This window comes from Lactuca virosa, chromosome 5, assembly GCF_052849685.1.
Source record: "Lactuca virosa cultivar CGN04683 chromosome 5, Lactuca_virosa_CGN04683_v6, whole genome shotgun sequence".
NCBI lineage: Eukaryota > Viridiplantae > Streptophyta > Magnoliopsida > Asterales > Asteraceae > Lactuca > Lactuca virosa.
Window position 1 is genome coordinate 220,683,308 of NC_136430.1, and position 12,943 is coordinate 220,696,250.

The 12,943-nt window shown below is 36.0% G+C and overlaps 1 protein-coding gene across 1 annotated transcript; it reads left to right on the plus strand.

The window, feature by feature from the left end:
- Positions 1-1,180: 1,180 nt before the first annotated feature.
- LOC145116909 (lysine-specific demethylase JMJ26-like) lies at positions 1,181-12,943 on the plus strand. Its single transcript, XM_079053210.1, has 14 exons — positions 1,181-2,366; positions 2,463-2,584; positions 2,678-2,774; positions 2,875-3,016; positions 3,388-3,451; positions 3,551-4,265; positions 4,359-4,688; positions 5,095-5,272; positions 5,833-5,975; positions 7,965-8,037; positions 8,127-8,212; positions 10,735-10,854; positions 11,918-11,982; positions 12,228-12,943. The coding sequence occupies exons 1-14, from the start codon at positions 1,401-1,403 to the stop codon at positions 12,691-12,693; spliced, it is 3,567 nt and encodes a 1,188-aa protein (XP_078909336.1). The 5' UTR covers positions 1,181-1,400; the 3' UTR covers positions 12,694-12,943.

Here is a 12,943-nt window from a genome sequence, read left to right on the forward strand (position 1 = left end):
AATGAAATATTTGATCCTGTCAACGGAATTGTCGACATTAACACTACAACCAACAAAGAGGTAGAACAGAGAAAAAGATATCGAGAACAAAAATTACACATTTTCCAAGCTAATGAAGAGCGTAAAGCTCAACTGTTAGAAGGGAAGATAAAGAACAAAGATATGCAATATTTTCTCTAACCGCATGATCATTTGACTAGAGGTATTTTGCACATGGTGTTTGAAGGATGCGACAAATTGCAACTAAATATGACTAGGAGTCGTAGAACCCATGAAATAATTAGAGAATCTTTTTATTTTTATTTTCATTTTTATTTTTCAAAAAATTCTCTATATCTAATTTTTCATTTATGTATATGTCCTTTGTAATCACTCTCTATACATACCATTTTCTCTCTATCTTTTTATCTTCATACAAAATGAATACAGTTTTGGTTCGATGAACCATAGTGATATGTATGATAAATTTGAAATTTCAAAATGTTTAAACAAGAGAAACTATCTTAAAATATGTAAATACGTATTAAAAATAATGTTAAAATATGTTTATTGTTAATCCAATTAGACTATCTATTAAAAATATTATGTTTTTCATTGGATCCATCTATTTCAATTTTTATTAGAATATTAGCAACCAAATCAACTTAATCTTTCATCAAATCGTTTTATTCGTAACAAAGTTTTTATAAAAATCTATAAACAAATTATTTTATTTGAAGAAAAACTAAGATTTTATCTTTTTTTTTTTATTTTTTTATTTTTTTATTTTAAGATTTTTTTTTGTGTTTTTTATTTTAAAAAGATATAAAATATAATTTATCATTAATAAAATGGATTAAAAAGAAGACTAACTAATAAAATAATGAAAAATGACTTTACTATTTTAATCCAAGAAGTTTTACTTTCATAAAACGTTCACGACATTTGCTAAAGAAAAGGGAGAAAAATCCAAATTAAATAGTTGAAACTTGGTATGATTTTATCGAAGATAGGTTCTACAAAACAATATCTTTCTTTTGAAATCATCTTTATACTATATTTACATACATACTTGTCAAAAAAAAGTCTCGTTGGTTTAGCTTTAACCATGTTATTTGTTGCTTTGAAATGCATGCACAGATACATTTTCACTTTCACTTTCTTTTCATTTAATGCTCTTTTGTCTTATATGCACAGTTGTACACCAATCACCGGTAAGATTGATGGGAGGTGAATGTTTAACAGAATTTCAGAGATCGTCTTCGTCTCATGCGCATTTTGTCTCCTCCCTGTGTGTACGTGAAACATGTGAGGTGGAGTACACCTGGCGGGAAGAATTCTGCATTCAAAACCCTAATTTCTCTTCTAGGTATACATAGAATCCCCTGTTCTTCTCGATTCTCAAGAATTAGTGTCAATTGATGGCGACGACGATTACGAAGAACGGGAGTCTTACTGAGGCTAATATAGATGACGGTGAAATCGGTGACACAGTGGTGAAGGATGAGGTTGCTGTTGATGATAAGAAAAGGCGCCATCCTATTGTTTGTGGTCTACTTGCTGGTGATAATCACAAACGGCGCCGTGCTGTTGATGATCGGCACCGATATCTTGCTTGTCGTGCACCTTCTTCTTTGCGCTCTCCTCATACTCTGCCTCTCAATCACGAAAAAGTAGAAGACATTAATTTTATTTCTCCATGCTATAATGCTGTACGTAGCAGTAGCACAGCGGGATTGTTGGCTGAAAAGAAAGAGAATCAGGAAATAAAAGAGGAACGAACTGATTTGATGGACGATAAAGGAATTGAAGAACAAAATAGGGTTTCTGAACCTGAAGCAGACGCGAAACAGGGTCTTCAAATGAAGAAGAAGAGAGGTAGGAAAAGAGGTTGGAAAAAGCACAATGGGAACACTGGGGCTGCGATTAAATCTGAAAAAAGTACTTCCACAGATAGAAAACATGAAGCTATTAAAGGAAATGAAGAACAAAATAGGGTTTCTGAACCTGATGCAGAGGAGAAACAGGGTGTTCAGATGAAGAAGAAGAGAGGTAGGAAAAGAGGTTGGAAAAAGCACAATGGGAACACTGGGGCTGCGATTAAATCTGAAAAAATTCCTTCCACAGATAGAAAACATGAAGCTATTAAAGGAAATGAAGAACAAAATAGGGTTTCTGAACCTGATGCAGAGGAGAAACAGGGTGTTCAGATGAAGAAGAAGAGAGGTAGGAAAAGAGGTTGGAAAAAGCACAATGGGAACACTGGGGCTGCGATTAAATCTGAAAACGGCCCTTCCACATATAGAAAACATGAAGCTTTCAACTCCAGCATGAAGGATGGTTTCAAGCTGAATAATTATGCCAAGAACATGGTTCTCGATGAAAATGTAATATTCTGTGTCCCTTTTCATTCCTTGTTTCTCTTTTTTATATTTCATGAAAATCTGCTTGATTGCTGTTGCACATATTTGATCAATTGACAGGGAAATCTAGTTCATGTACAATCAAACATGTGTCATCAGTGTCAAAGGAACGACAAGGGACGAGTTGTTCAGTGTCAGAAATGCACTACAAAGCGTTACTGTGTTCCTTGCATGACAACATGGTATGATTAGTCAAAACTTTATCTTTGTTATCTGGAATTTGCACCTTTTCACAGCATTTTCATCTTATTCTCCTTGTTTACTCTGTTCTGTAGGTACCCTAACATGACAGAGGAGATGTTTGCTGAGTGTTGCCCTGTTTGCTGTGACAATTGCAACTGTAAACATTGTTTGCGTGATGTGGACCCTAAAGTTGGTTCCTGCATCTTAATCTTTTTGTTATGGATCTTATTTCTGTTCTTACTCTTACGCATAAAAGAAATGCAATACTGAATCTGTTGGTGGTTTTTAGGTGAAAAAGAAGATTGATTTCAAACCTAATGATGATCAGAAAGTTCGATATTCTATTTATATCCTACATGTGCTTTATCCATTCTTGAAACGCATCAATGAGGAGCAGATAAAGGAGAAAGCAATAGAGTCTAAAATTCAAGGTATTTGGTTGTTCATATTTTTAACTCAATTATGTTATTTGATCTCATAACGAATGAACATGAACATGAACATGAACCTGAACTTTGACCTTGCACTCAATTTGAAAAGTTCATGTTGCATAACTGCAAGCCAACAAAGAATCATATGACAACGTCTTTTAATTTTTTTTTGATTGGCTTGGTGCATAGATGTTTCATGAAGAATTATGCATCTGTACAGCTAATTCTTGGTTTTCTATCAAAATTGAGTAAAATAATGGGGAAAGATGGTGAGCTGGAATGATGATAGTGTGAGTTTGTTCACTAAAATGATGGTTGGAAAGGATAAGTGATACTTTATTTAGGTTTCTCTAAATTTATTTATTGGACAGGGTCTTCTTTATCAGAGGTACGGTTGAAGAAGGTAAAGTGCTTTGTGGATGAACGGGTGCGCTGGTATGTATCTCATTTCAATGATCATGATTCAAGTATTTGAGGGTTTTGTTTTATAATGGTTTCCTAATTCGATTGTCACATGATGTATGCACTATGCAGTGACAGCTGTAAAACATCAATTTTTGACTTGCATAGAAGATGCCCTTCTTGTCATTATGACCTTTGCCTTCAATGCTGCTGGGAATTGCGAGATGGCAACCTTCAAGGAAACAAGGAAGAAGTTATTTTTGAATTTAATGATCCTGGTCCTGATTACTTACATGGGGGGAAGCGCCTTAAAGTAAAGAAGGCTGCTGAAGATCCTGCACCAAAGGAAAAGCAAACTCATGAGTGGAAGTCTCTGGATGATGGCAGAATCCCTTGTCCACCAGAAACCATGGGTGGTTGTGGTCATGGGATTTTAGAGTTGATGCACATAAAACCACTTGACAGTGTTCCAAAATTGCTAGAGAAAGCACAAAAGTTCTTAAAGATGTACAAACTTGAGGAAGATATGAGGGATATGCCTGAGAAATGGTGCACATGTTCTTCAGATGGTGGTGATGAGCAGTTACGAAAAGCTGCTTCTCGTGAAAATTCCAGTGACAATTACTTGTATTGCCCATGTGCAATAGACATTAAACCTGGAGATTTGAAACATTTTCAGTGGCATTGGTCAAAAGGGGAGCCAGTAATAGTGAGTAATGTTCTAGAAACTACACTTGGGCTGAGCTGGGAACCCATGGTCATGTGGCGTGCTTTTCGCCAGATTACAAATCTCAACCATGATAGGCTCTTGGATGTGACTGCTGTTAATTGTTTGGATTGGTGTGAGGTTGGTTAATTATGTGCTATTTTTCTATAATATTATTTGTGTTCTATGGTAATTGGTGGGTGCAAGAGTTCATCAGTTTTTTATAACATGCAGGTTGATATTAGTGTTCATCAGTTTTTTATTGGGTATTTGGAGGGTAAAGATGACATAGAAGGGTGGCCTTATATCCTAAAGTTGAAAGCCTGGCCCATATCAAATTTATTTGAAGAACGGTTACCACGTCATGGTGTTGAATTTATCACTTCTCTACCCTTTAAAGAATATACGCATCCTCGTGATGGCTACCTTAATCTTGCAGTCAAGTTGCCTCCAAGATCTCTGAAGCCAGACATAGGTCCTAAAACATATATAGCTTATGGCTTTTCTGAAGAATTAGGACGTGGAGACTCTGTAACTAAACTTCATTGTGATGATTCTGATGTGGTATGATTTTGCTATTTACTTATGCCAAACATGAATGAAATGATTTAAACTTTCAATTTAGGCTATGTTTGGTGGACTAGCTGAAAAGCTAGCTGCTAGCTGATAAAAACTGACGCTTGGTAAAACTAGTTGACAAGCTAGCTGAAATATGTAAAATGACATAAAAGGGCACGTAGAAGATTGAGTTTCTTTATAATTAATAAAGGGTATATTTGGGAGAATCTAAAAAATTTTCAATAAGCTCATTGAAATGCTAGTCTAAGTAGCTTTTTACAAAGCTAGCTTATAAGCTACTTTTTGGTTTCCCAAACATGACAACCTAAAAAAGCTTGAATAATAAGCTAGCTGTGGTGTGCCATACGTATCCTTAGTCTTCTAAACAAATATAATTTCCGTTGATATGCAGGTGAATTTGTTGACTCATACTGCAAGTGTGACCCCCAACCCCGAACAGCTTAAAGAGATTGATAAATTGAAACAACAGCATAGGGCTCAGGATGAGATGGAACTTTTTGGATTGGCAGGGAAGACTCAACTTGATGTTGATAACATGAAAGATGTTACTTTCCAAAAAGGGACACTAGGTAATGATTGTCTTGAATCTAAAGTTGAAAGATTCTCATGTGATATCGATGTTGAAGGACAAAACGACTCTTTAGCTGTTTGCTGTGTTAACACTAGAAACAAGCCAAAAAACAGATCCTTATTAGTAATCAATGAGATGAATGTGAGTTGAAGGAGGAAAGATGTGAATAAGCTGATTTTAACATTGATAACGATCAAGAAGATAAGGGGCGTATGGTTTGCCGGATTTCGGGGATTTATCTGGAATTGGAATTTAATTATGTTCCAGTTCCACGTTTGGTTGTAATTGAGTATGAAACTGAATTTGGTTGGAGTTCACAAAAACTTCTGACTAATGGATAAACATTCCATCCTAATTCAGTTCACAGCATTCTCAAACCATATGCCCCTAAGGGGACAAGAGAAATGGAATAATATGGAAATGCGGGAAAGAAGGTGAAGTGCAGGAAACAAGTGAAGTCTTCTGATAAATGCACTGTAAATTTTGATAATGAAGAAATTAGCAATAATGAGCAAATAGAAGCTATTGAAGAAGTTAATAACCAGTGTAATATTTCAGGTAGTTGTGTGGATGGATCTGATCTGGGAGAGGGAGGTGCTCTGTGGGACATCTTTAGGAGGGAGGATACTCCTAAACTTGAGGAATATCTCAAAAAACACTTTACAGAGTTTCGGGATGTCTATTGTTGTCCTGTGCAGAAGGTAATCCTTTTCTTTTGGTTGATGTTTACTATTACAAGATACAAATGTGCATATATATATATATATATATATATATATATATATATATATATATATATATTTTAGGATTAGGGTTTCTTGATTTGTATCCGTGTCCTTACTTAGGATTGATTTAGTTTCCTTTTGCTTGCCAAACTTTGTATAGAAATTGAGGTCATTACTCGACAAGTAAATAGTAATACATGCTGTTAGATATATTTAGAGAATAGCGTTTTCTAAGATATTTGTATGCTTTTTTATGGTTTCCTATTTTAGGTTGTAGCCTGTACTTAAATTGAAGCCTTTACTTCTTCATGATTTGTATCAGAGCTGACTTTGTCGGAACCCTAGAAATCTTCGGTCCATGTTATTTTAAAAACATATTTTAGGATTAGGGTTTCTTGATTTGTATCAGAGCCTCTGTTTATGAAACTTTGCCATAACCATAGCTGTCGCGTCTGCTCCTGTTTCTTGTAATCTCTGTGGTCGACGACTCCTGTTCCGCGCCTGAAACCTAGTTACCACCTTCGCTGCCACAGCCGTCGCTACATCCAACACCACCTGCTTGGCTGTTCCGGTTTGGTAACATTTTCTGCACCTTGTACTATCTGTCCACGTTCTTGTTGCCAAGATTCAGTTTTAAAGACCCCTTTCCAACTTATCCTCCGGTAAAACTCATGTTACTCCTGGTTGATCACTAGTCTTTGTTCAAGTACTAAAACTGAAGCCGAAAACCTTAAAATAGTCTTTGTTCAGTTAGCTTTTTTCAGTGGTGAACGAAGAAGCAAAATAGATTGATGTTACAAAATCGAATTTCGACACGAGCAAGGCGCCTCAGAGACCTTACACCATGCTATGTAAGCTGTTAGAAGAACTTGGGGTTCTTTTCCCTGTGACTTCCGATGTGCAAGTTTAGGAAGAGTGTTTGGTTAAGATGGACGTGATGCTGTTTATCTCACATATACTAGTGCTCGCCCCCTACTGTTGAGTCACACCGCCTCATAGTCATGGCATCTACATATCATCTTGCTCGGGAACTGTACTTAAAAAATTCACCCTCAACCATTCGAGGCTGTGGCATTGGCATCTGCAATCTAGAAATGCTGGAAAAGGAGGATACAATGTTATTATTGCAAGGATTATTGGCACACCAAGTACCACTTCCCAAATCTCCCTCCTTCGGTCCTCTCCATGCTCAAATCTCTTCCACTGAAGGAGGTTTGAGTCCCAAGATACTACTATTCGCTCAGTAACATGGGATGAACCTGTTGATGGCAGAGATTTTGAGTGTTATCACTTCTTCCTGACTAGATTCCAGGGGCCCATTCTTGACTTTTTCACATCAGTTTCAGTTCCTGTTCCCGTTCTTGATTCCTGAAGCCGTTTTACATGCCTCCTGATCTTTGGATTTCTGTTACTGTTTCATGTTCCAGGCCTAGCAGTCCAGTGCACCTGTTGTTTTTATGTAGCTTTTTATTTTTGTTCATCTGTTCGTTGCATTCAACTTAGCTCTCTCCCTTTTGTAGTCTTTTATATGCGACAAGTTGGGCATGATTAATGCTCCCACTTGAGGAGTCTTAAATATACTTGTATGCTTTTTATGGTTTCCTATCTTAGGTTGTAGTCTGTACTTAAATTTAGGCCTTTACCTCTTCATGAAATGAAGTAAGTATTAAGAAAACATATCTGATTCGATCACATACAAATATTCCTCCAAGATTTATAGTTTTGATTGAAAGCAAACCATGTGTCTTGTAAAGCTGAGAGTAGATGCATCACTCATGCCTATTGTTTCTTTTATCATATGCGGCAATCAGAAATTTTGCAAACTATTAATAAACTGCAAAACCCATGAACCATGTTACTTTTGAAGGTGAAAACATAGTCCCTTAATAGAGATTCTTTTATGTATAGTATCCCAATACTAAATAGTGAAATTTTAAATTGCTCTATTATATTTACTTACTCCAGGTTATCCACCCACTTCATGACCAAACATTCTACTTAACCATGGAGCATAAAAGGAAGCTCAAGGAAGAATTTGGTTAGTGTACATTTGCAAGGCTCTATATATCACCTTTCACTGATATTGGATTTTATGATTGTGCTCATTTTTTTTTTGGTTATGATCAGGAATTGAAGCATGGAGTTTTGTACAAAAGCTTGGGGATGCTGTCTTTATACCTGCTGGATGTGCCCATCAAGTTAGAAATCTAAAGGTTAATAACTTACTACTTCTTTTTATATCGTTTTTTGCTGCATTGTTTTGCTCCATTTGAAATTAAAAGGGATCAAGGTTTGATGTTTTGGGATAACATGTAGTTCACTATGCTGTTGACTTGCATAATATCGTGATTACTAATTTATGAAAAAAATGGTCATCCCTTGGTCGTTGAGACTGCATCTTTTTCTTGATCTTTGATCTCCATTTGAGAGGTTCTAGTTATCTGAATTTTGTTAACTTGCACTTGTAGATGCATTGCAGTATGCATTATGTTGCATGAGATAAAGGATACTTCTTATTCCCAATAAGCATTGCTCGTTGATAGGATGGTAATACGATGATATGTTTACCTGTAAAAGTTTATGCCCTTGTTCAAGTATGCATAGGAGATAGAAAATGCTGTTTATTTAGTGTTTGTTAAGTTTACATGCTTACCAATGATGTTTATGCGCACCACATCAGTTAGTTAGAGTTGTCAGGCTAGGAGGTCTATGTGTTAGTTCATTAGCAACTGCTTATTGAATTAATTGTCAAGGGTATTTTTTATTTTTTTATTTTTCTCAACTTTAATTACTATCTATCAACATGGAAGGGATCTTATGAAACCTTTGTAACAACATTATTGAAAAGGATCTTAGGAATCTGTGTGTGCTATCCACAATGATTTCATGTATGCTGGGCTCTAGCCTCCCACATGGATTCGTCCAAGTTTGATGTAAGTAATTAGATGCGGGAAAGCTTTTCTTGTTTTTTCATAGCAAGGAAACAATCTACATGTAAATACAATGTACAACCTAAACTGGGAAACTAAGATAAAGTAACACAAGATATTAATAAATGTGAGCAAGTTAATATTGGGTCCCGACATTAACCTGTTTGATTGATGGAGGGTATGTTTGTGTTCCCACAATGTGACCTCGAATAAGAATATAAGATGACTATCAACTTCAATGTGCTTGGTCGGACCATGTCATTTTCCTATATGAATGTCTGAAGACTATCACAATAAAGCCTCATCAAGCTGTTTGTAGTTACTCCCAACTCCCTAAGGAATTTTCTCACCCATGTCATTTTGCATATATATTCTGAGTCAACACTAGATCGAGAGATGGTGCTGTTGTTTGCTTACCTCAAAACAGAGTTACCTACATGGTACAAGAGGTTTAAGGAAGAACCGGATTGGATGGCTACCGACAAAAGATCACCCTACAGTCACAGTAGGGTTACCACACAGGAGGTGAACACGGACTCTGGACAACAGGGCGCATATATATGCCCTGTTTTAGCAACGGCTGTGATGGCAGCGACCCGTTTCATCAAGGGTTCCGCGATGGCAGGGGAGGTTCGTTTCAGCAAGGTTGGCAACAGCAACAACTAGATTTTCGGCGGAGGCAACTACGGTTCTGGAAACAGCTGAATGAGCGGCAACGACTGCAATCTGTTTCAGCAAGGGCCGCAGCGGCGGTTTGTTTCGGCTGTTGACATCGTCTCTGGAAGCTAGGGTTCCAGCGACAATCTTGCAAGGCAAGTGTAGGCTTCTAACATGTCTCCAGAAACTAGGGTTCCGGCAACAATCTAGAAAGGGAAGTGTAGGCTGCTGACATGTCTCCTGAAGCTAAGGGTTCCAGAGACAATCCAACAAGGCAAGTGTAGGCTCTTGACATGTCTTTCGAAGCTAGGGTTCCAAGGACAATCCAGCAAGGCAAGTGTTGGCTGTGTCGACATGTCTCTGATACCATATAAGTAATAACATAGCAAGGAAACAATCTACATTTAAATACAACATACTTTTAGGAAACTAATATAAAGTAACACAAGATACTATTAAACCTTATGCTATATATATATATATATATATATATATATATATATATATATATATATATATATATATATATATATATATATATTTCTGTCGTTTGAAAACAAAGCAGCCTCAATCAAACCATTCAAGTACAGCTTCCAGAAACAATCATCATAAAGCAACCTATATAAAAAAACTTCTGTATGATGCTTATGCCGTGCTTCACATGTATGCTCCCACGATCTCATATCAAAAACACTCTTTTCATATGCATTCAAGCATGGATAAAAAAATCGTAGCGTGTGCCCAGGGTCCCTAATTAGGGCACCTCACAAGGTGACCTGAAGCGGACGGAGGCAGTACAAGATCTAAAGGGTATAAAACACACAGTTACAGAAATAACTACTTTTATGCTCAAAATCACTATAATTGTTTTGTTTAGGGATAGAATCTTGTCTTTAGACTGCTGCAAATAACTTCTAAACAGATGGTAAGGGTGTTCTACCTAGAAGTCTTCTGTTAACCTTGTTAAAGTTACAATTTATCCATTCCGGGAAAGCATAGCCATTCTTTCTCTAAATGAGCCTTGAAAGTTGAATCTCCTTTAACTTCGTTTGATCTGGAAATATTATTTGTTAGTTTTGTGTCTTTCGATTTTTGTCTCTGTTTATATGTGTTGTATTAAGTGCATAAATATGTTTTTTTTTTTGCAGTCATGTATAAAAGTAGCACTGGACTTTGTTTCTCCTGAAAATGTTGGTGAATGCATTCGGTTGACAGATGATTTCCGCCTTCTTCCCCAAAATCATAGGGCTAAAGAAGATAAGTTGGGGGTAAACAATCTCTTCTTTATATTATGCAATATTGAATCTGACATCATCCTTCAGTTCTAAAGTTGCACTTCTTGTTGGTTCATATGTGGTCAGGTTGCATTCACTATGCAATTATCAAATATAACTATTTTACAGGCAGATTTAGGAGCGTGTGCAGTTTTACAAAAATGGTCCCTGCTTAATAGAAAATTACAAAACTGGTCCTGTCTTCCATATTTTTCACAAGTTACAGAAACGGTCCTTGTATAATAGCATATTTACATAAATTGTTTCTCTATTTCATAAAAGTGCAGAAATGGTCCCTATGTTTAACAAAATTACAAAAATCACCCCTACCTAATAGCAAAGCTGCAGAAATGGTCCCTGTATCTCACAAAATAACAGAAATAGTCCCTGCCCAATTGCAAAATAATAGAAACGGTCCCTACTTTTCACAAAATTACAGAAATAGTTCCTGTCTAATAGCGAATTTACAGCCATGGTCCCCATGTTTCACAAAATTTACAGAAATAGACCTTATGTCAGAGGTCATTACAGAAATGGTGTCGAATATATAGGATTAATAAACCCTTGGCATCGTTCGGGCCATCCCACTGGTTATTATTATCTGTAGAGGGGAATTTGGGTTTATATGTTTCTGATAACAGGTCAAATTGGTAATTAAAATAGAGTAGTGAAAAAGGTAACAGATTGAATGACAAGGTACAACCTCCTAAATATTTCAATTCAAAAATATAATATTGTTTTACTTTACCGTCATATTTTATATATTAATTAGTTATGAGTTTATTAAAACTGGATTAACTTGTTGTCTGGTCAACACAACTCCTGTTTGACTTCAACCCGTTATGGAACCTGTCAAACCGGTCTTTTTGCCACATATCTGATGTTGGATTCAAGTACTGACTTTATTGTATGTGTGGCATCATTTGGTCCAATTTGTATCATACTTTATAAACTACACAAGAGTCAACTAGGTCCATAGTATTGTCAGTTATATTTATTTAGACTTATTTGTTATAAACTGTAATCGTGCAATTGCTTTATGCTTGCTAATTTACAGGTGAAGAAAATTGCAGTTTATGCAGTGGAGGCAGCTGTGAAGGACTTGGAAAATTTTGTTCCCAAGTAAGTATCAACCATATCATATCTTAGCCAGCCATTTTTTATATGTTTTTACTTTCCACATGGCATTCTCTTATTGGTTGGTTTATTTTATTGGATAGTACTTATTTGTTTTTTTAAAAAAAAATCTTAAATTTTCTCTACAAATACAACCTAGTATTTGGCATATTTTCATATACTTTCTCAACTTTTCATTTCTAATCTCTTTAATTTCGTACCATGGATCTAACATATCCAAATTTATATAGGAACTCTCAACATCTTGAAGACTCCCTGGATCATTTAAGCCCTGAATGCTCTGAAAACATGGAATTTTTTCCAAATATTAACCAAACCTCACAAAATAGTGAAAAGGGTGCAAGAGGTGAAGAAATGGGAGTAGATATTGATCATGACACAGCAAGTGAAGAAGGGGACAATTCTGAACACTCCAACCAAGAGTCTAAGGTATCACAGTCTTCTCTGTCTGTTGATGAATTTATTGCACAACTTCGTGCAATTAGGGTTACTAGAGACAGAGAAGTTGAACTCATGGGAAAAAAAGTTGAAATCATGGAAAAAAGACTCGACTTGAAGCTAAAAAAGGAAGAAATGAAGGCTAAGAAGTTGCATCACATGCATCTTAATACACTGTTGTTGAAAGACCACTTGTCGCCTGAAGATGAAGACATTAAGCGACATTTATGGGCGATGTTGTATGGGAAGCTATTGTAGTTTATTTTAATATCTTTTGCTGTTTTACAAGAAACATGTCTATGATTCCTACTTTTGTCTGTTACTATGGGATTGTGACATGCACACAAATAGAAGTAGAACATGTGTCATGAGGTCCTCAAAGAACCACCTACACAATGGGAACACTAATACCTAAAGCAAATATAGCATAAACTTTGTATGTATGAGTTTGACTAACACTTGATTTTGGTTGGAAATTAGATGAAATGGGTGGCATTAAACTTTTAAA

What these genes read in the sequence shown, in the direction of transcription:
- LOC145116909 (XM_079053210.1), top strand. Translation starts at nt 1,401, where the DNA reads ATGGCGACGACGATTACGAAGAACGGGAGTCTTACTGAGGCTAATATA. An exon ending in GAAGCTCAAGGAAGAATTTG is followed by an intron (nt 8,038 to 8,126) that starts GTTAGTGTACAT and finishes GGTTATGATCAG; the next exon opens with GAATTGAAGCATGGAGTTTT. An exon ending in ATCAAGTTAGAAATCTAAAG is followed by an intron (nt 8,213 to 10,734) that starts GTTAATAACTTA and finishes TTTTTTTTGCAG; the next exon opens with TCATGTATAAAAGTAGCACT.